The 24671-nt window shown below is 40.4% G+C and overlaps 1 protein-coding gene across 1 annotated transcript in view; it reads right to left on the bottom strand.

Annotated features, from left to right (window-relative positions):
• The window catches only part of POF1B (POF1B actin binding protein), a 69391-nt gene extending 47182 nt beyond the window's left edge, over positions 1-22209 (bottom strand). The window contains exon 1 of the mRNA XM_070759755.1: positions 21721-22209. Coding sequence (XP_070615856.1) covers positions 21721-22155 — 435 coding nt within the window. The 5' untranslated portion in view covers positions 22156-22209. The remainder of the gene's footprint in view (positions 1-21720) is intronic.
• Between the last annotated feature and the right edge of the window lie 2462 nt (positions 22210-24671).

Raw genomic sequence — 24671 nt, 5'->3', positions numbered from 1 at the left:
CTGTTGTGCACATTCAACTTTGTACAGAACAAGGTATTCAATGAGAATATTTCATTCATTCAGATTTAGGATGTGTTCTTTGAGTGTTCCCTTTATTTTTTTGAGCAATATATATTCTGAATAGACTGTCATGTACTTTTCTTTTTTTAATTGTTATTCGACTGTATCGTGTAATATTGTTATGTATATATAATGTTTTTTTAATTTATTATAAATAAAAAACTTTTTAATTAAAATATACAGTATATATATATATAAAGCAATCATAGAACAGTAAAAAAATAATTATAAAACAAACACCTTGCACCTGGAATGCCCCTCGGCAAACTCCAGGTGTGATAAACTACAGCAAATGTTGCCTTTAATAACATTTTGGGATAAACTGTGTCCTAAATAATGTTTCATTTGCCCTTCAAAGCCTTTTTTTTTTTTAAAGAAGCCTGCTGTTGTTGATTTATTGCTTCTATATTATGGGCGGAAGAAACAAGCCCTCCCTTAGGTATAAAGGGAATTCAAATGAGGTCAATGGATCTCACATATAAGAATGAATCCTTATCTTTCTTTCTAAGCAAAATGCCCCGAGGAGCTTCCCATGCTACCTGCAAAAAGTAGATGAATCAGGGGAAAAGACCAGCTATAGAGTAGACATCCTTCTCTCTTTGTCAATATTTATAAGTTTAAGAAAAAAAACCCTCAGTGTTACAACTGTCCCTGCTGAATTGACATATAGCAATGCAGATATCTTCGCTTTACCTCCCACGGCGAGTTTAATTGTGATAATAAAAGCTATTATTAATCTAAGTGGGGAGAAACAGGAAGACTGATGCCAGCGATGACATCTGCAGAACACGAAGTAGTTCGGAGGTAAAAGCCAGGCTTTCAAATTTTATAAAGTGAAAAAAAGTATTGGAAAACTGGATCTCAACGTTGGGAAATATGTCTTCAGGTTTGGGACAATCCATAAGTCAAGGGGGAGAAAACAATACGTCACTCTTTCCTATTCCGCTCTAAGATGAGTACATTTTCAACAGCCATCTTAAAATCTGGTAGGATCAGAGAAGAAGAACCTTAATTTATCTTCTCAAGGCAAATAATCTCTCGGAGATCCTCATAAACTTTTTCTAAACCGCACCCTGCAGCCTCAGGGGCCTGGAACATACATAACTCATCTGCGTATTTCCCAGTTTAAGCACAGTAAGCTAAAAAAAACCAAAAGAATTGGCCTGTTCCTGGCCTACCAACTCATATTATTGCTGACAGTGAAAGACAGGATGAAGCAAAATCAAAGACCGATCTTTCGAGACTTATTAAGGATGGTTTTCCTAATCCTACAGAGAATAAGAGGCTAGAAAAAACCCCAGGGGTGTTATTTTTAACTAGGATTGGTGATTGGTTGATGCCAGTAAAGATGGCATAGATTCTGCCAAATTGGCTAAGCTTTAAGATCTCAGGTGGGGCACAGATCCAGGTTTCTTTTATTGTAATTGGCACGTGTCACAACACATCAATGCAACCTGTCAAGTTAATGAAAATCAGAAGCAACAGTGCAGCCACAGTGCCTCTAAAATGGAATTGGGCGGTCAATCCCCCACCCTGAAAAATAGCACATGTCCTATTTTTGACATGATTAGGAACTGATTATGGAGCAAATAATGTAACTCATACAGTATTTCTGTTGGAAAAAACAAGACTCCACTCTTACATTTTAGACCCAGAAAGGGCAAAACCACAAAATAAGTGTGACTTGTACTGCCCAGAGACATGTCAAGGGAGCTACACACACAAAAAGCAGCTGGCTAAGAACCATGCCAACATACACCATACAAACGTCCATGAACTGGGACATCCCAGTCTAAAGCTCGAGTAAAGTTCACCTGGTGATTACATGGACATGCCCATGTAGTTTTCTTTGAAATACTATCAAAAGGGCTTGCTGTTGACTCCTTTGGAGTACTTGTTGTTCTTACTTTCTAGGCTAGCTTTCAGTCCTAAAGATTTAAAGACCGTTACGAAGATCTAACCTGGGGCAATGACGCGGGCCAGCAAAGAGGGCTTTGTGTGGCCATAGGTTCACCATCAAGGGTATAGAGTCCCCTGCTTGAGTAGAAGACCTCCAAGGTCCCTTCCAACCCTCTTATTCTGTTAACAAAAAACAAAAAAAGCCAAAATTCGACCCAACGTAAGCCAAGGTCAGCTACAGCTGTCATCTATGGCCAACCCGCTATTGCCTCCTTCTAGGACAATGCTGGTGAACCTTGTGCACTATTACGCAAGTGCCAAAACCCATAATTCAATGGCTCCCCAAGTGTCCCGTCCCCTATGAATGCATGCACAATGTCCCCCCATGTTGTCCTGCCCCCCGCACATGCCTGCACGACCTCTCCTCTCCCATTTCCCCACTTTCGGTGAGCCTGGTAGGTCCATTTTACACAATTCCCAGACTCCAGAGGCTTTCTTGGAGTCTGGGGAGGGCAAAAATGCCCCCCATCCCCTCCCAAAGGTCAAAAATACCCTCCCAGAGCCTCCACGTTAACTGAAAATCAGCTGGCAAGCGCGCTGGAGCTGAGCTAGGGCAACAGCTCTTGTGCTGGCAAATATGGCTCCATGTACCACTTGTGGCACATGTGCCAAAGGTTCACCATCATGGTTCTAGGCAGTTGATTCTGATGATGATTTTACTTCCTAGGCTAGGCTATAATTCCAGAATTTGTTTTATGGACTCCTCTCCAAGCACATAAGCCAAGGTCAGCTCAGTCCTGGCACCCACATAAGATTCCAACTCTAGGAAACAAACGATGGAGACTTTGAAGAGGTAATGCAATATAATGCTATACATTAGCTGAAATATTCTATTATGGGAAAGTTTGTAGAAAAAAACATCTGCAAAAATTATTATTCCCTTGGCAATGAATTATTCAAATTCAGAAGCAGTTGAAAAATGCTGAGTTGAGAGATTCAACCACTCTCCTTTTTAAAATTATTTTTTTAAACAATTTTTTTTTAAAAAAAACCCACACCTCTGTCTTTCATAGCTTTTCATAACCTTGCTTTTAACTTGGGTTTTACATGAACTGCTTGAAACTGCCTGTATATTAAAAGTTATCTCCAAATGACTTAATATTAAATTCTGAGTCTGGGCTGCAGAGCAGTTTAAGATGTTTAAATGCAGAAATAAAAGACGAAAAATCTGGCCACAGCAAATGTAAATTTGGAACAAACTTTCCAAGCCGAGAACATTCATAAGGCACTCCAAGATGTATCTAGGTCGATTGCAAGAGTTAATCTATTCATTTCTGCACATTCTAATGTTTTTCTAATCACATTCTCATCTGTTGGAATTTCTTTATTTGCAATCAAGGAGAAGGAACAGACTGAATATTATATGATATGGGATTTTTTTTTATAGATGGGTTAGAGAATAAATATAAAAGCCAAAAATAAAAGAAAATTAGTAAAATATAAGAAAAGTTAGAATTAAATGCTAAGAGGATGACTGTTATTAGGATTAGGTAGATTAAGTATACAGTGGAACCCCGACATAAGAGCTGCTCTACTTAAGAGCAACTCGAGATAAGAGCTGGGAGGGGAGAGATATTTTTGTTCTACTTACAAGCCCAAATTCGAGATACAAGCGCCAAGGAGCTGTCTCCTGAAGCCAAACGCTAACTTCCGCGTTCGGCTTCAGGAGACAGCTGCGAAGCGGCGCGCGTGTTTTAAAAGGTTGCAGCCGGCCTGGGGGGCTCGGGGGGGGTGCTTGCAGCTTTCTTTCTTGCTCTTTTTCTTTCTCTCTTTTACCTTCCCTTCCTCTATTTCTTCTTTTCTTTCTCCTTCCCACCTTCTTCCCTCCCTCCCTCCCTTCACTCATTCCTCTCTTACTCTCCCCTTTCATAAGTTTCCTTGCTTCCTTCCTCTGTTCCTGTCCCTTCCCCCTTTCTTTCTTTCTTTCTTTCTTTCTTTCTTTCTTTCTTTCTTTCTTGCTCTTTTTCTTTCTCTCTTTTACCTTCCATTCCTCTATTTCTTCTTTTCTTTCTCCTTCCCACCTTCTTCCCTCCCTCCCTTCACTCATTCCTCTCTTACTCTCCCCTTTCATAAGTTTCCTTGCTTCCTTCCTCTGTTCCTGTCCCTTCCCTCTTTCCTTCCTTCCTTCCCACCCTCCGTCTATTCATTCACCCATTCCTCTCTTGATCGCTTAAAGCCGGTCCCTGGTGCAAAAAGGGTTGGGGACCTCTGTCCTACAGGATTGGGTGGCAGAGAAGTTGAACATATGTAAATTTAAAAGTTTAAGAAAGTTTACAAGTTAAGTGAAAGAAACTTCATTATTCATTTATATGTACATGTACATTTCTTCATTAAAAACATGTCTTTCTGCATAATTTAGACTAACTTTGTGAGTTTTTTGAGGGCTGGAACCAATTAAAATTATTTACATTAATTCCTATGGGGAAAAGTCGTTCGAGATAAGAGCTGCTCGACTTAAGAGCCCAGGTCCGGAACGAATTAAACTCGTATCTCGAGGTACCACTGTATTAGTAATAAGAGAAAGAATAGAGAATTAATATCAAATGTAATGAAGTACATTTTTATTTGCTATTGCACTAGATATTTGTACACAGATGACACACTGTTTAATGGAAGATGAAATGTTTATATTAAAATAAAATAAAACACTAAAATATCTTTCTAGGTTGGACTTCCTGGAAGGCAAGAAAGGATGGACATATAATGACTCTACCCAACTCCAAAGCAAAGTTCAAATTTCATGGACCATTTGTCAACCTGCCAGAAGCCTGTTTAGCAAGAAAATGCTGCTTTGAGTCAATCCTGACCCATGGTTATTTCTTGGCAACAGTTCAAATGCAGTTTAGCTTTGGGACTATCCTTTGCCTTCTCAATTAAAAACAACGTTCGTATTCCCTGGTGATTCCCATTGAAATATTAACCCTATAAAGCACAGCTTAGGGCTTCTAAGCCAGCCAGGTGTTCTCACCTGCTGGAGGAAGTACAGTAATATGAAAGAAAGGTGTGCCAACTATATGGACTTCAGCTTTACTAGTTTCTGGATTTCAGCCCTATTTAGTTTAACTCTGATCAGAAAAATTTCTTTTCCAATTCTAACTGTAAAATTTCTCGGTGTAAATAATCCAAAAGGAGAAAATTTAGGTGTCTAACAAATAAATAAATAAACAAACAGGAGATCAAAATATCTAACTTCACCCTGTTGTCTGTTTTCTTTTTAAAATTCATTTTTATTATACAATTTTTCTTCATTTTACTTTACAATTTCCATTTTTGCAACAGTTCTGTGCCAGTATGTATTTACCGTTTTTTTTACTTCTATATATACTAATGTGTATACAATATATAATTATCATTCTAAATATTTCTTACATCATTCATTTTTGTAAACTGATTTTTTTTCAGTGTACTCAAATTTAATATTAAGTCATTTGGAATATACAATATACAGGCAGTTTTCAGCAGTTCGTGGGGAAAAAAAATCACGATTTCAATAGGGTTTTTTTGGGGGGCGGGGATTTGGCCCAAGAAAAGAGAAAGCTATTTTTAGTAAGAGACAGTCCATTGGTAAGTACATGCTCTGACTTGCAAACAGGAAAATCCTCATGTCAAATTTCCAGGTAGCATCTGAATCTCACACTACTCACAAGAGCCTACAAAACTTTTGCCAGACCCATCCTAGACTACTGCTCATCTGTCTGGAACCCATACCACATCTCAGACATCAACACCCTTGAAAATGTCCAAAGATATTTCACCAGAAGAGCCCTTCACTCCTCCACTCGAAACAGAATATCCTACGAAAATAGACTAACAATACTGGGTCTAGAAAGCCTAGAACTACAGCGCCTAAAACACGATTTGAGTATTGCCCACAAGATTATATGCTGCAACATCCTACCGGTCAATGACTACTTCAGCTTCAACCGCAACAACACAAGAGCACGCAACAGATTCAAACTTAATACGAACCGCTCCAAACTTGACTGTAAAAAAATATGATTTCAACAATCGAGTTATCGAAGCGTGGAACTCATTGCCGGACTCAATTGTGTCAACCCCTAACCCCCTACATTTCTCCCTTAGACTCTCCACGATTGACCTCTCCAGGTTCCTAAGAGGCCAGTAAGGGGCGTACATAAGTGCACTGGTGTGCCTTTCGTCCCCTGTCCAATTGTTTTTCCTTTCTCTCACTTATCATACATATTTTCTTTCTTTCATATATCCTCTCCTCTAAGTTCACTTTACCCTTATATATATTACTACATGTCTATTTTTCTTCCTATGTATTTGTGTATTGGACAAATGAATAAATAAATAAATAAAATAAATTGTTACAAATCTCAGGTTCATGCAATCACCAAATCTTACTAACAAACAACATAATTTAGGATGATGCGTCAGCTCATTTTATTCACCATTTTCCCCCTTTGATCTCCCAATCTACAGACTTGGAGATCCTCCTGTACCTTAGTGATAGCTATTCCTGTAAAGAACTTGTACAATTTCCTTGGTTTTCTGTGGAAAGGAAAAATAAAGCTGGGTATTAACCAACACATTGATCATGTCAAACCTCCAGTCTGGCTGACGGGACCCAGAGGAGACCAACTCTGTGGGACCTCAACGGACACTGAGATTTGTGCGGCAGAAGGCGGTCTCGGAGATAATCTGGTCCTATGCCATGTAGGGCTTTATAGGTCATAACCAACAATTTGAATTGCATCTGGAAACCGATCGGCAGCCAATGCAGTCTGTGGAGTGATGGTGAGATATGGGCATGCCTTGGAAGGCCCATAACTGCTCACGTGGCTGCATTTTGGACGATCTGAAGTTTCCGAACACTCTTCAAAGGTAGCCCCATGTAAAGAGTGTTGCAGTAGCCGAACCTCGAGGTGATAAGGGCATGAGTGACCGCGAGCAGAGACTCCCTGTCCAAATTTAAGTGTAAGAAATTTATTGATTTGATTTGATTTGATTTGATTGACGCCCCTCTCTGAGGACTCAGAACCAGTAGCAGGTTCCTACTGGTATCATTGACACCATCACACCAGTAGTAAAAATGGAGCTGCACACATAGCTTCAGGTGTCTGGTATATGTGTGTGCATGTCCCAGCAAGATTTTGCTTCTGCACATGCGCTGGAAGAAAAAACTCACGAGGATGCACATGTGCGCAACATTTTTTGCTTCTGCGCATGAGATTTCCTCGTGAGATTTTGCTGTGTCCCTTCACAAGTTTTTGCTTCCTTTGCATGCGCAGAAGCAAAATCTCCCTTGGATACATGGGGCGCACGCCAGCCATCTGAAGCTGCGCGCACAGCATACCTGTAGCAGCGCTAAATAGCAACCCTCGCTTGCCCAGGACTGCTATTTAAAAAAAAATACAAGAGACACTGAAATAGGCAATCTGGTTTCCCTGGTTCTCAAACCGACTTTTCTGGTATTTCCAGCTCCACCACATTTGAAGGGCTTTGTTTTAATGCTGTCCAGACATGACCTGGCTGCATAGTTACCAGACATAGTTCGCTTCCTATGCGCAGCTCAGGACGATCCTGTCTCCACCCCACCCAGTTCTGACAAATAACAAGGCAGCAAGCTGTTCTTTTCAGAGGTTCAAGAATCAGGTGGTGCCAATGGGCCATTGGTCCCTTTGAAGAGAACGTTCATTGGGAAGAGCTGGATAAACTGGAGCAAATTCTCCAAGCTTCGTTTGAGGCAGCGATGAGATGAGATTAGTATTCTTTATTGGCCGAGTGTGATTGGACACACAATGAATTTGTCTTTGGTGCACATGCTCTCAGTGTGCATGAAAAGAAAAGACACGTTCGTCAAGAATCGTAATGTACAACACTTAATGACTGTCACAGAGTACAAATAAGCAATCAAATCCTAAAATCTGTAGCACCATCAAACATCCACATCCATCTATTCCAGGTCCTTGGAGAGGACTCGATAGGTAGACGAAAATGCCAAATCCTATCTGAACATATGGCTGGCAGTGCAACAAACTAATACTATTAATACTAATAATACGAAAACTTGAAACATCATATATTTTAAGAAGATACTTGGTTGATACCTAGGATGCTGGCAGCAACCCGTGTCAATCATCATCAGCAGTCAGTGGTATTTGTGACCCTTTTTAAATGTTCAGTTGACTGAGTTTCATGTTTAATGAGTGATGATGATGATGATGATAGATAGATAGATAGATAGATAGATAGATAGATAGATAGATAGATAGATAGATAGATAGCAAGGATGTATCATCTATATCAACCTCATCCATCAGCACCAGTCAATATTTGAGATACATTTTAAATGTCCAATTGACTGAGTTTCATGTTTAATGAATAAAAGAGATAATAATAATAATAATAATAATAATAATAACAACAGTAACAATAACAATAACAATAACAACAACAACAACAATAATAATAATAATAATAATATAATTTGGAAACTTTGCCAGAAGTTTGCATTTGAATGCTGCAAAATTGGGAACACAAAATTGACAAAGTTGTTGTTGTTGTTGTTGTTTTATTATTATTATTATTATTATTATTATTATTATTATTATTACTACTACTACCAGTACTACTACTACTACTACCACTACTATTATTAATTAGATTTGTATGCCGTCCCTCTCCGAGGACTCAGAGCAGCTCACAACAAGAAAAAAGTACAAATCCAATATTTAAAACAGTTTAAAACCCTTAACATAAAAACAATCATACATCAAAGTTCTTGAACAGGTCAAGATACTGTGGGACCTTCAAATCCAAACAGACAAACATCTGACCCACAATACACCTGACATCACTATTTTGGAAAAGAAAAATGCCTGGTTCATTGGTATGTGATGCATGAAGTGAAGAGAAACAACTAGACAAAATAACAAAATGCCAAGATCAGCAAATTGAAATTGAGTGATTGTGGAGGAAGAAATCAATGGTTATACCAATTGTATAATAGAATAGAGCAATACCTAAAGGGCTGCCTAGATGCATGGGAATTTTGAACTTATCAGACCTGAATCTTCTGACTTTGCAAAAAAACACAGCTGCCTATATACTCGGACACTGCCTTAACATCTCTTAGGTTCTTGTTTAGGACTTGAATTATTAAGTTTTTACCAGTCCCAGATTGTCAATTTAATTGAAGATTAACTCAATAATACTAATAATATTTTTTACAAAATACATCAAGAAATTGCAGCTTCCTGCAACAACACCAGCGGAACTGCAAAAAACTGTGCTACTCAGAATATTGTATATTTTAAGATACTTGGTTGATACCTAGGGGATGCTGGCAGCAACCTGTTATCAACCATTATTGCCAGTCAATTGCATTTGGGATACATTTTTAAATGTTCAGTTGACGTGAGTTTCATATTTAATGAGTAAAAGAAATAAGGAGGGTGATGAGGAGGATGGGGATGGCAAAGGCAAGCAATGGGAGGGCTAATAGTAACAGGTGCCTTGGGTACAATCCCAAAACAACTGGAGCACCCCTTGAACACCACAGGCATTGACACGTTTGCTGTCAGTCAATTGCAGAAAGCGGCTTTCCTTGGAACTGCTTCCATCCTGCGATGCTGTCTGTAACACCGTCAAACATCCAGATTTGCCTTACAAGCATTCTTGCACAAAAGGAATAAATACAGCAGGTTACATATTCAGGAAATGAGATTCCGTGTACCCCATACCAGTGATGGCGGAGTTTTTTTCCCTTGGGTGTCAAAAGCATGTGCACACACGCTATTGCACACGGTCGAGTGTCCACACCCATAATTCTATGCTGTCCTGCCCCTCGTGCATGTCCGCACGATCCCCTCTGCTCCCCAACTTCAAGTGGGCCCGGTTGGTCCATTTTTCACCCTCCCTAAATTCCAGAGTCTTCCCTAGAGCCTGGAGAGGGTGAAAACGCTCTCTCCCACCCCCCCACCCCCACCGAGGGCCTTCAGAAGGCGAAAGCACCCTCCCAGAGCCTGCATGTGGGCCAAAAATCAGCTGGCTGGCACACACATGCATGCTAGATCTCAACATCACTGATAACACAACTACTCTACAAAAAGACCTAGACTCAGTTTCTGACTGGTCCAACACATGGCAACTCCAAATCTCAACCAGCAAATGCTCTGACCTACACATCAGCAAAATGAATCAGAACTTCAAATACAAACTTAATAAACAAATTATCACAGATAATCCCCACTCGGTCAAGGATCTCGGAATACTAATAACTAAAGATCTAAGTGCCAAAGCCCATTGCAACAACATCACTAAGAAGGCCTGAAGAGTTGTTAATCTAATCCTACGTAGCTCCTGCTCTGGAAATCTCACACTACTTACCAGAGCTTACAAAACTTCCGCCAGACCCATCCTCGAATACAGCTCATCTGTTTGGAACACATATCGCATCTCAGACATTAACACCCTTGAAAATGTTCAAAGATACTTCACAAGAAGAGCCCTTCATTCCTCGAAACAGAATACCCTACGAAACTAGACTTACAATCCTGGGTCTTGAAAGCTTAGAACTACAACGCCTTAAACATGATCTAAGTATTGCCCACAAGATCATATGCTGCAATGTCCTGCCTGTCAAAGACTACTTCAGCTTCAACCACAACAACACAAGAGCACACAACAGATTCAAGCTTAATATTACCGGACTCTGTAGTATCATCCCCTAACCTCCAACATTTTAGCCTTAGACAATCCACGGTTGACCTCTCCAGATTCCTAAGAGGTCAGTAAGGGACATACATAAGCGCACTAGAGTGCCTTACATCCCCTGTCCTATAGTCTCTCCTATATCTCGTATTTCTTCTCTACTATATCCTCTATAACCTTCATTGTGTATTATTGTGTATTGGACAAAATAAATAAATAAAAATAAATAAACTAGGGCAAAGGCCCATGTACCGGCAGATATGTTTCTGCAGGCCACCTGTGGCACCCATGCCATAGATTCGCCATCACTGCTCTATATCATATACAGTGGTACCTCTACTTAAGAACGCCTCTACTTAAGAACTTTTCTAGATAAGAACCGGGTGTTCAAGATTTTTTTGCCTCTTCTTAAGAACCATTTTCTACTTAAGAACCTGAGCCCGGAAAAATTTCCCAGGAAATTTGAGAGCAGCACGAAGTCCTGGCCAGTTTCTTGTCATTCCCCCTTTATCCCAGCCATCTCGGGCTTTTCTGGGCTGCTAGAGGAGCCTTTTAGTGGCGCTTAAGGAGGCTTTGGCAGTCTAGAGAGAAAGGCAACTCACTTTACGGTCTCACTGGTTATATAAGCAACTGAAATTTTGAGCTCCATTGCGGTTGTAAGTCAAGGACTACTGGTATACCATTTGGATTTAAAACCCAACTCCCAAATACTAAAACTCTCTACATGGGGCTACCTTTGAAGAGTGTTCAGAAACTTCAGATTGTGCAAAATGCAGCTGCGAGAGCAATCATGGGCTTCCCCAGGTATGCCCATGTCACACTAACACTCTGCAGTCTGGTTATGACCTATAAAGCCCTTCATGGTATCGGAGCAGAATATCTCTGAGACCGCCTTCTGCCGCGAATCCCAGCGACCAGTTAGGTCCCAGCGACCAGTTAGGTCCCACAGAGTTGGCCTTCTCCGGGTCCTGTCGATGAAACAATGTCATCTGGCGGGACCCAGGGGAAGAGCCTTCTGTGTGGCGGCCCTGACCCTCTGGAACCAACTCCCCCCGGAAATTAGGATTGCCCCCACCCTCCTTGCCTTTCACAAACTCTTTAAAACCCACTTCTGCCGTCAGGCATGGGGAAATTGATTCCCCTAGTCCATTTCCACTTTACGTATGGTTTGTATGAGATGTATGACTGTTTTCTATATTAAGGGTTTTAAATTGTTTTTAACTATTGGATTTGTACTGTTTTGTTGTTGTGAGCCGCTCTGAGTCTCCGGAGAGGGGCGGCATATAATAATAATAATAATAATAATAATAATAATAATAATAATAATAGTAATAAAAACTGCTCCACAGTGGTTGTTGCTATTTTTAAAAGCTACCTGCAGCCAAAACATTCATGGCTCTGTTGTTTTTCTTTTCAGTCTATTTATTTACTTACAATACAATGTGTACTGTATATTCGTGAATTTCACTGTTAAAACACCCTGGCTCTGTCATTGCTCCTGGCATTTTTTTTTTCTTCCAGTTTCGCTCTTTATACTGATTGGCAGCCTTGGCATTTTGCTACTGTACAGACTTAGATTTAACCCCTTAATAAATCAATCATTCAATAATTAATGTGAACTCTTAAAGTTAAACATTCCCTGGCAATCTGCCTGACAAAGAGGTGCTGATTCTATTTTTTTAAGCCAAAGTCTGCAGACAGAACATTAAAAAAAAAAACTTTTGAAAAAAACTTTAAAGGATAAAAAGAAGAAAAAAGTATGAAAAATGAAAAGAACAAAAGGCCTTAACTTGGGAGATTCATTATAAAGGTTGTCATTTTGCTAAAGCTCCTCGCCTGTCATTAATTCCAACAACCACTAGATTAACATGCAATTATATAACTAGGAAAAATAAATAATTTCAGTGACTCAGAACAATGGGTGTAGCGGATAGCGAATTTAGTTCTATGCTTGCTAAGAAGCCACAACAGCGTTAAGAACATTCATTTGATGAAATAACAGAACCAACAACTCATTCTCTGTACCTTTTGTGTGTGCCCAACCTCACAACAATTCTATGAATCGGACACTTTTATTTATTTGGGCTAGATACATCATACCTTTCTTCGAATTTCATTTCCACATGGCCCTAACAGGTGAGTCGAGTTCCCAGAAAGCCATTGGCTTCAAATCACTCCATGAAATAAACCGAATGCTAGCCAACCTGCGTCAGATCTTCTGTTGTTTTATCCAATTCTCCTTTCGTGTGGCTTGAAATTCTGCACATAAAGTTGAACTGGGCGGTAGAATGTGTTTCATGGTTGAGAGCAGTGATGGGCTGCCAAAATTGTTACTACCACACGGTGGGCGTGGCTTGTTTTGTGGGTGTGTCTTGATGGTCATATGACCGGGTAGGAGTGGCTTGCCGGTCATGTGACCAGGTGGGAGTGGCTTGGCAATCATTCAATTCAATTTATTAGATTTGTATGCTGCCCCTCTCCGAAGACTCGGGGCGGCTCACAACAGTAATAAAAACAGTATAACAATGGAACAAATCTAATAATAAAATTATATAAAACCCCCCAACAATTTAAAAATCATACAACACATACATACCAAACATAAAATATAAGAAAGCCTGGGGGAGATGTCTTAATTCCCCCATGCCTGGCGATATAGGTGGGTCTTGAGTAACTTACGAAAGACAAGGAGGGTGGGGGCCGTTCTAATCTCCAGGGGGAGTTGATTCCAGAGGGCCAGAGCCACCATAGAGAAGGCTCTTCCCCTGGGGCCCGCCAAACGACATTGTTTGGTCAACGGGAGAAGGCCAACTCTGTGCGACCTTATCAGCCGCTGGGATTTGTGCGGTAGAAGGCGGTTCATGTGACCGGAGGTGGCTTAAAGATCATGTGACTGGGTGGGAGTGGCTTACTGACCAAGATAAGTTTTCAAATAGGTGCTTGGACTCTTTTTCAGTTGATTAAGTCACAATATTTGAACAGCCAAAAATAGGACAAATGAGAGACAGCATTATTTGTTGAGGGGCACAGTAACATTTTAAAGTTTTGTACTGAGCCCACAGGGTTCAGTATGATAACAGATTAGGCAAGTAGCTCAATTTTCTTGAATTGCTATAAAAGTTCAGTTCTAGATAATGATTAAAATGATTAAAGCATTTATGGGTAAAAATATACTATTTAATTATTTCCTATTTTAAAAGTAATTAAGGATGATACTAAGGTACTAGAGAAGGAAGGACAATTAAAAAACTATTAAGTATTCCATAAATAGTGAATAAACTTACTAACCCCCATTGTGTCTTCTCAACACCATCATAAAGTCACATTCCTTTGACCCTACAGCACTTTAAGGGAGCAAGAAATGTACAGCAAACAGTAATTACAAATAATTGACCAAGAGATGGCCAGTTTGGAATTCCAGGCATGTGGAAAACAATTAACATTTGCTGGAATCCGAGAAAAATGGTCTGACTCTAAAAAAATGTTTACGCCATCAGGAACATGTTCATCTTTAAGGTGATAAAGATAACTTGGCTGGCTCTGAAATTCCAAAGTTGAAACAGAAGGCAGGAAGAAGAACTAAATCAGGAACTGTTTCAAAGGAAGAACCAAACCAGGAAACGTTTCTAGCAGTTTGGACTTTATCTGAAATGGTTAGCAATTACATTTGGGAGCGAGATAAAATATAAAAGTCACATCCTGAAATGAGGAGGAGGAGGAGGAGGAGGAGGAGGAGGAGGAGGAGGAGGAGGAGGAGGAGGAGAAGAAGAAGAAGAAGAAGAAGAAGAAGAAGAAGAAGAAGAAGAAGAAGAAGAAGAAACAATAAATGAAAAAAGAGAAAGACATGAGAAGGAACGAGATGGTCCTTGTAGAAATAATTAATATTTAAGACTTTAGGGATATATTAAATTTATGATCTAGATTGAATAAGCAGGTTAAAAGCTGAGCTGGCTCTATACACATAGGCGGGTGAGAAAGGGTGATAAAACCGATGTGGCAACATCATAACACAAGCATGAGAGAGGTGGAGTTTGCAACCCTTCTTTTATCATTCTGACAAAAAGCCTTTGATCTCGCAGACGCCTCTGTATAGACAAATACTTTTAATTGGGACGTGTAACACAGGTTTTTTTTTTTACTTGCTGGCACAGAGAATAATAAATGGGCTATGAAACTCTCACTTGGTTTTATTAAGGAGCTAAAATTAGATTATTTTTTGTTCTGGCGCTCAAAAGTTATAAAGCTGAAGGAATGTAACAGGGTGATAAGAAGAACTAAGGCAATGTCTGCTTCAATGACAAATTCCAGCTGCAACTCTCAAAAACACAGATTATAAGCAGCCCCTCATCCCTTCAATGAAACAACTTACCGTACTTTTCCGAGTATAAGGCGCACCGTTTTCCTCCCTAAAAAGGCTAAAAGTTTGCTTGTGTCTTATATTCCAAATGTAGCTTTTTTGAAGCTTTTTTCCCCCAGTGCTTTCCTATTCACTCCAGAGAAGTTTTTTTCAACCCTAACCAGGGGATAAATGTAGGATGTGGTAGCACGTGTGTGAATGAACGTTTGATTTTTTAAATGTTTAACTTTTTCAGAACATTTTAAAATTAATTATTTCTATTAATTGGATTAGAAGTGTTTTATATATTGTATTTTTTATTGAAATGCTGTAAGCCGCCCCGAGTCCATGGAGAGGGGCAGCATATAAGTCCAATTAATAAAACAAACAAACAAACAAACAAACAAACAAAGAACATTTTAAAATTAATTATTTCTATTAATTGGATTAGAAGTGTTTTATATATTGTATTTTTTATTGAAATGCTATAAGCCACCTCGAGTCCATGGAGAGGGGCAGCATATAAGTCCAATTAATAAAATAAATAAACAAACAAAGAACATTTTAAAATTAATTATTTCTATTAATTGGATTAGGTGTTTTATATATTGTATTTTTTATTGAAATGCTGTAAGCCACCTCGAGTCCATGGAGAGGGGCAGCATATAAGTCCAATTAATAAAATAAATAAACAAATAAACAAACAAAGAACATTTTAAAATTAATTATTTCTATTAATTGTATTAGAAGTGTTTTATATATCGTATTTTTTATTGAAATGCTGTAAGCCACCCCGAGTCCATGGAGAGGGGCAGCATATAAGTCCAATTAATAAAATAAATAAACAAATAAACAAAGAACATTTTAAAATTAATTATTTCTATTAATTGTATTAGAAGTGTTTTATATATCGTATTTTTAATTGAAATGCTGTAAGTCACCCCGAGTCCATGGAGAGGGGCAGCATATAAGTCCAATTAATAAAATAAATAAACAAACAAACAAATTTAAAAAATGTGTTGAATCTGAACAGACTAAGGTCGTTTGCCAGATGAATACCTTGTAGATAGATTTTCCCCCTTATTTTATTCCCCCAAAACTAAGGGGCATCTTATATTCCGAAAAATACCGTACATTTGAATTCACAGACAAAACCCCCTGATGGATCAAAAATGTATTATAGACCGCAAAGGACATCTTACGTAGGTTCATATCACTTGTGATTTAAAACAATTGATAGGAAGTTTAAAACAAACAAAGAGTCTTCGGAGAGGGGCGGCATACAAATCTAATAAATAATAATAATAATAAACCACATCATGGCTTAAGGCAGCCCATCAATATTGTCAGCTGCCCAGAATCATGAATTTGAAACGGGAGGCCATTCAAATAAGCAAATAAATAAAAGTGTTGCTTATTATCAGCTTTTTTTTTCCTGGCTCACCAATAACTGTGACGAAAAACTTCTGGAATATTAAGATTGTTGAGTAAGTAAGATTGCTGCTCACAACTCCCCTCCCAATCAAAGAAAATGGTAATTAGTCTAACCTTCCATAATTAAACTTTAGTTCTTTTTAACGGGATAGAAAATATGCAACTCTAGCAATTTAAGGGCCAGGGATAAAAAAACTGAGTCAGCAGTTTGGTGTTCTATTAAGTTCTGCTCTTTGATGGGCGGAGTGATCCATCATCAAAGGGTTTTTTGGGAAGGGGAAAAGGTATTTTGGGTTAATAAATATTGTTTGGAAATGATGAAGGCGGTCCGAAGAACATAACTTGAAATATACTGCTCAAACAAATAAAGAGAAAACTCAAATAACACATCCTAGATCTGAATGAATGAAATATTCTCATTGAATACTTTGTTCTGTACAAAGTTGAATGCGCACAACAGCATGTGAAATTGATTGTCAATCAGTGTTGCTTCCTAAGTGGACAGTTTGATTTCACAGAAGTTTGATTTACTTGGAGTTATATTGTGTTGTTTAAGTGTTCCCTTTATTTTTTTGAGCAGTGTATATAAAAATAAAGTCTTTCGGGCAGAAATAGCACGGTTACAAAGGAAAGCAGAACAGTATTGGATGGATGGATGGATGGATGGATGGATGGACAGATGGGTTGATAGAAATAAATACCGTATTTTAAAGTATAAGACGCACCTTTCCCCCCAAAAAAGAGGCTGAAAATTTGGGTGTGCCTTATACTCCGAATTTAGCTTTTTCAAAGCTTTTTTCACCCCTAACAAGGTTCTAACAAGTGAAAGGATCTTCCCTTTACCTGCTTTTCTCATTGAGAGAAGTGACGTGTTTTAGAAACATAGAAACATAGAAGATTGACGGCAGAAACAGACCTCGTGGTCCATCGAGTCTGCCCTTATACTATTTCCTGTATTTTATCTTAGGATGGATATATGTTTATCCCAGGCATGTTTAAATTCAGTTACTGTGGATTTACCAACCACGTCTGCTGGAAGTTTGTTCCAAGCATCTACTACTCTTTCAGTAAAATAATATTTTCTCATGTTGCTTTTGATTTCCCCCCCAACTAACCTCAGATTGTGTCCCCTTGTTCTTGTGTTCACTTTCCTATTAAAAACACTTTCCTCCTGAACCTTATTTAACCCTTTAACATGTTTAAATGTTTTGATCATGTCCCCCCTTTTCCTTCTGTCCTCCAGACCAGTGTTTCCCAACCTTGGCAACTTGAAGATATTTGGACTTCAACAACGCTGGCTGGGGAATTCTGGGTGTTGAAGTCCAAATATCTTCAAGTTGCCAAGGTTGGGAAACACTGCTCCAGACTATACAGATTGAGTTCATGAAGTCTTTCCTGATACGTTTTATGCTTAAGTCCTTCCACCATTCCTGTAGCATTCTTGTAGAAACTATTTTTTATCCCCAACCAGGGGATAAAAAGCAAGCACACGAGCTCAAAACCAGCAAACTAATGTGTTCAAACTGACCAGACTGGCTCATAATTATGACTGTTGCCATGTCCCGGGTCACCTGATCTCCTTTGGCGGCCTTCCAACAAGCAAAGTCATTGCAGAATCCAGATTCACTTAACAACCAAGTTACCCATTTAACAATGGCAATGATTCACTTTTAACGACTGTGGCAAGACAAGTCATAAAAAGTGGGCAAAACTCAATTAACAAATGTCTCACTGGGCAGCCTAATTTTGGGGCTCAATGTGGTCATAAGTCCAGGATCTTCTGCATAGGTAGAATATTTGTAGTCCTTGACTTATGACAACAACTGGGACCAGAATTTCCATTGCTAACAAGATGGTTGCTAAGTAAGACAATTATCTCAAATGACCACAGAATAAGAATGTCAATAATACCAATAGTCTTGCCTCTCTAGTAACCAAAGGAAAATCCTTCTTTTTTGCTAACTGTTTGGAATTTCTTCACTAACTGGTTGAGGGGGGTTTTCTCGGCATTTATTAAGGACCAGGTGCTTCAGTTGCTTGTTACCGTTCTCTTTTCGCTGCCACTGTTTCTCGTTCCATCTTAGGAAAACAAAGTTTTGCTTTCATTTTATTCCACTCAACAGTTGAATGCTGTATTGATTCAATTCTGAGACATGGGGTAGTCATAGAAGCAGAGCCAGAAACCCACATACACCCTACTTGGGCTCCAAGGAGGGCAAAATGGTCCATTATAGTGGCCCTAACCATGCCATCAATTATTTTTTTATATGCTTCAGTTGGATAACTGGAAGTTTTTAAGAAGATGTTGGCTAACCATTTGTTTGAAGTAGGGTTTCCTGCCTAAGCAGGGGGTTGGACTAGAAGACCTCCAAGGTCCCTTCCAACTCTGTTGTTATTATTATTATTAACTACGAGTGCCATGCTGGGATTTTGTTGTTTTTTAACCCCTACATCTCTATCGTTGGGACTTCAATCTGTCTGGTTGCACATTGCTACAGTCTTACTTTTCCATCCTTTGTATTTCTTTCAACCAGCCTACCTCACTGGGTTCTGGGGGGAGGAAAAATGGGACTATGCAGCCAGACTCGAAATCCTAGGCTTAGAAAGCTTAGAACTACGTCACCTTAAACACTACCATAAAATCATCTGCTATAATGTCCTTCTTGTCAACGACTACTTCAGCTTCAACGACAACAATACACAGGCACACAACAGATACAAACTCAAAGTAAACTGCTCCAAACTCGACTGTAGGAAATACGACTCTAGCAACGGAGTAGTTAATGCATGCAACTCACTTCCTGACTCTATAATGTCATCACCAAACCCCCAAAACTTTACCCTTAGGCTATCCACTGTTGACTTCACCAGATTCCTAAGAGGTCAGTAAGGGGTGTGCATAAGTGCACCAGTGTGCCTTCCATCCCCTATCCTAATGGTTCTCTCTTATTAGTACCAATATCATGCATATAAACATTGTTATATCTTTGTATACTACCAATACGTACTTGACAAAATAAATAAATAAAATGTTCCAAAAGGTATAATTTCCCATATCATTGAAAAGCAGAACTGTAACAAGCAAGAAAAATCTCAACCCCAAATATCTCTATGTCAGGGCTCTCCAAATTTGCCAACTTTGAGACCTGTGGACTTCAACACCCAGAATTCTCCAGCCATGGGAATTCTGGGAGTTGAAGTCCACAAGTCTTAAAGTTGCCAAGTTTGGAGACCCCTGTTCTATCTGAAAGTTCCACTGCTTTTTGGAATTATTTATATGCGCCCTGCCAAGGGGGCTCTTTTCAAACCAAGCATACATTTAAACTACTACTGGTAATATAAAAGCAGTTTTATAAAATAGGCCCTTTCCAACCATTTTTCAAATTCCCGATTTAATTTTTAAAGTTTTAAAAACCGGCATAAATCCAGTTCATGATTTCGTTATGTTAATTTGGAATTGGTGCACTTTATACTGCAAACGGATGTTAAGAGGCGTGATCTATGAAAAAAATGACTAAGACTTGTGGAACAATTCAAATTTCTTTCACTCCCAAATACACACGCATTGCTTCCTCTCACAACATTGTATCTCCTCTTCAAAAACTACACAATTCCATCATCAACAAAATCAAACCATCCTGTTCTGTTTAAAAAAACAGCCTCTAGAAAGGTGTATTTTTCAATGAACAGTATTTGTTTGTTTTGCAAGCTTCTGACCCTAATGACATGACGTCTCTCTATTTCATGTAGAAATTAACGTTAGTCAGAATAAATACAACTTGGCGCATGATTTCCATACACAATTTGTGTTGCGCGTGCCATGAGTCAATCGAGACTAGAATACAAGAGTCAGTTGCGATGATACTATAAGGGCAATAAACAAAATGAAAATTAAGAAAATTAAATAAATACCGAAGGCCAGGAAGTACACATTAGAGGCAGTATTTTATTTCACACACAGAGAATCATCATTAAATAGGAGAAGGATGTTGCTGCTCCAGTTAGAACAACACAGTAATTGGACTTTGGAGAGGAAGAGGCATCAACTTTTAAGGAACCGAGGAAATAGTTAGCCAAACAGGTTAAAAGGACTTGCAAAAACAAAACGAAAAGTTATATGGGTAAACTCTTTCTCATTGTTCCTGGCTATCAAAATGATTGGCTATCTGAACACTTTTCTTAGTACACTCAGCTGTGTTTGCCAAGGGTGATACGACAAAACTCATAATTCTTGGGAATATTTGCAAACTGTATCCAATCCCACAGTTTTGGCGGCAAGGTAGCAACAGCCAAGAAGGCAGCTGGCCTCTCTGTTTTTGAATAAAGATGCTCAGGGTCCCTAACCTTGTTGGTGAATTTTGAGAGGACACCTTTTTCGGAAGAGAGGGTGAAATTCAGTCCATCATGACCTCACATCCCTGTAAGATAAGTGGTACCCTGGAATGGAGAGCTATGATCCAGCCTCTTCCTCCCCGCTAGGCCCTTGTCTCCTTGCAACAGTCCCAGCAAGCGCAGGGTCTCCGCATCACCTGTGAAAGGTGTGCTCTCATCCAGGGGAGGGCAAAGAGGAAGCGAGTCAGCGTGGGAAGAGAGAGATCCATTTGGAGCCAGTGCCAGAGTTTGGCGGGAGGAGGCAGGTGGCAGTCACAAGCCATGGACCCTTCTACCTTGAAAAAAGTTGCTCAGTGCCCCCCTCCCTTTACAACCTGTCAACACATGTTTCATCCAGCGCCCCCACCCACCCAAATCCATGCAGAAAAGGGGTGCCCTAGATAGATAGGCCCCAACCCCTTCTTCCTGGGCTGGGATAAGGCTTTATTATTATTATTATTATTATTATTATTATTATTATTATTAACTAGATTTGTATGCTGCCCCTCTCCGAAGATTCGGAGCAGGTTGCTCTCTGTATAACATGTGTTCTCTCCTCCAGGTGAGAATATAGAGGTCCACCAGGGAAGAATATGGGGATTCTCCCTCCTCCAGATGAGGATTTGGGGGTTCTCCCTCCTCCAGGTGAGAATATGGGGTGCTCTTTCCTCCAGGTGAGATGATGGGGGTTCTCCAGATCAGAATATGGGAGTCCTCCCTCCTCCAGGTGAGGATTTGGGGGTTCTCCCTCCTCCAGATCAGAATAGGGGCGCTCTCCCTCCTCCAGGTGGGAGCCTGGGGGAAGGCAACTGGAGAACCGGTTGGGAGGGGACAATGGGCCAAGGAGGCGGCGGCGGGGGGGGGCGGCGAGGCGCCCTTACCTGCAACGGGGGCTCGTTGCTCCAGATCACCTGCTGGTACCCGGGGCTGGCGTCGAAGGGCGAGAGCGTACGGGGCGAGCAACCATTGGGCGCGTCCAGCAGCGGCGCCCGCTTCCCGCCGGGGCTGCTGTAGGTGCGGACGCGCTCGTATACCACGCTGCCTGCCCCATTGCAGCCCTCGGGCGGCGCGAAGGGCTCGGGCCCCAGGTGGGCTTGCAGCGGCAGCGGGGCCGGGCGGCTCTGGCGGGCGCGGGGCAGCGTGGCCGGCAGCGAAGGCGGCGGCGCCAAGCAGGGGTCGAAGAAGGAGCGCGAGGGGGCCGGCGGCGGAGGCACCGGGCAGTAGCCGCGGGGAGGCGACGGGGCGGCCGGCTGCGAGCGGGAGCTCCAGGGCGGAGGCATCGACGACGGCTGGACGTGTTGCTGGACGCCGTACATGGCTGGCGCTGCGCTGGGCACGGGGCTGGCACTGGCCCGCTGGCTGCGCCGGGGCGGAGGTTAGGCAGCCGGGACGCCCGCCCGCCTGCCCGCCCTCCCCGCCGGGGCCACGCCCGCCGCCGGGCCCCGAAGCTCACCTGTCGCCGCCGCCAGGGAAGCCCCAGCCGGGCGGGGCGCTGCAGCTGCAGCGGAAGCTCAGCCCCTCCCTGGAAGGGCTGCGCGCGCGTTGGCCTCCAAACTTTTGGCAAACTTTGCCAGGCTTCGGGACTGGAGGGGGGGGATGAGAGGGGACAGTTGAAATGATTCCCTTTCGGCATGGGAACTTTCTAAACATGGAGGAATCCCAAAGCGTTAACTAAACCCATAGCCACTAGCACATTTTTTTGCATGTTCAGTGTCTTCAATGTGAAATAGAGTAGAGTGGAGTGGAATAGAATGGAATGGAATAGAATAGAATAGAATTTTATTGGCCAAGTGTGATTGGACACACAAGGAATTTGTCTTGGTGCAGATGCTCTCAGTGTACATAAAAGAAAAAGATACATTTGTCAAGACTTCTGTGGTACCACACTTAATGATTGTCACAGGGGTCAAATAAGCAATGAAGAAACAATCAATATTAATAAAAATCTTAGGATACAAGCAACAAGTTACAGTCATAAAGTCCTAAGTGGGAGGAAAAGGGTGATAGGAATGATGAGAAAATCTAGTAGAAATAAAAGTGCAGATTTAGTAAAAAATCTGACAGTGTTGAGGGAATTATTTGTTTAGTATGAGGGCGTTTGGGAAAAGAACTGTTCTTGTGTCTAGTTGTCTTGGTGTACAGTGCTCTGTAGCGACGTTTTGAGGGTAGGAGTTGAAACAGTTTGTGTCCAGGATGCAAGAGGTCAGGTCATTGTCAGCAACACGTTCTACTACTTTGATAGAGGCATAAATGAATGTATAGAAATGAAAGTCTTGTCTCCCCTTTGTATAATAAGCAATATAAGAACTTACTTCCCCCCCCTCTAAGATATAAGATTACACTGATCTTTATTTGTAACTGTGGAATCCGGGTTTTTTGGTTGTATTTATTTTATTTTATTTTATTTTATTTTATTTTTATTTTACAGTATTTTATTTTATTTTATTTTATTTTTATATTTTTATTTATTTATTTATTTATTCATTTATTCATTCATTCATTCATTCATTCATTTATTCATTCATTTATTTATTTATTTATTTATTATATTTGTATGCCGCCCCTCTACGTAGACTCAGGGCAGCTCACAGCAACAATAAAACAATGTACAACAAATCTAATAATTTAAAAACACTAAAAACCCCATTATTAAAAGCAAACATACACACAACCATACCATGCATAAACTGTATAAGCCCGGGGGAGATGTCTCAATTCCCCCATGCCTGATGGCAGAGATGGGTTTTAAGGAGTTTGCGAAAGGCAAGGAGGGTGGGGGGAGTTCTAATCTCCGGGGGGGAGCTGATTCCAGAGGGTCGGGGCCGCCACAGAGAAGGCTCTTCCCCTGGGTCCCGCCAAACAACATTATTTAGTTGATGGGACCCGGAGAAGGCCATTGTTCTAATGCCCACACATGTTACAGTTGCAGAGGCTGAAAATCACTGTGCCATAAGCCTCATAGACAATTTTACACACTGGAATCTTGCAGTCTCTTGTGGCATTATTATTTTGAAAGGCTGTATTCGGCTGTGACCTTTTTCTTCCTTATTTTTTCCTGCCTCTCTCTTCAGGTCCAGGGTTGATCAGTTTGTGAAAGCTTCCCGTCGTTTCTTTTAAATGCAGAACCTCACAAGCTGAGACAGGTGCCAGCACAGCTGCTTGAAAAGAGTGTCGCCAGAGGAGGAAAACTATTATTTCGATGAGTAAGTCGGTCTGGAGGCTGTTTGGAACTGAAGTTAAACATAACTAAGTTATTAGATTTTTTTTTAAATAGTCCTTATTAAATATAGACATAAAAAAGACAAACAAACAAAAAATCCGACATACAAACACAAAAATTACAAGTATAGATGTGTATACACAGATGTAGCTGCATAAATCCAAATAAATAAATAAATCGAAGACAATCAACATAAATTTCAAGCATCCTATTGGTTTTGTAAAAACCCTACTTCATGCGCTTCCTTTTCCTGATTACACTACTACTCAAGGGGTGTATGGGGGGGCTTTTTCACTGCCTTAAAATTGGGCATTCCTATAATAATAATAATAATTATTATTATTATTATTTCACTATTATTTCACTAATTTGTCTAGCTGCTTCTCCTCAATTCTGCTGTATCGCAATCCCAGGAGACAGCAGAATTGAGGAGAAGCAGCTAGAGAAATTAGTGAAATACGAAGATCTAAAAATCGAGCTGCAATGACCCAGTGGTACTTGGCACACTGGGCGCAGTACCAAAGGATCTCAGCGGACATTTGAAAACCATCGGAATTGACAAAATCTCCATCTGTCAATTGCAAAAGGCCGCTTTACTGGGATCGGCAAACA

This window comes from Erythrolamprus reginae, chromosome 8, assembly GCF_031021105.1.
Source record: "Erythrolamprus reginae isolate rEryReg1 chromosome 8, rEryReg1.hap1, whole genome shotgun sequence".
In the NCBI taxonomy this organism is placed as follows: Eukaryota; Metazoa; Chordata; class Lepidosauria; order Squamata; family Dipsadidae; genus Erythrolamprus; species Erythrolamprus reginae.
The sequence above is the reverse complement of the archived record's forward strand: the minus strand, read 5'-3'. Positions and strand labels throughout refer to the sequence as shown.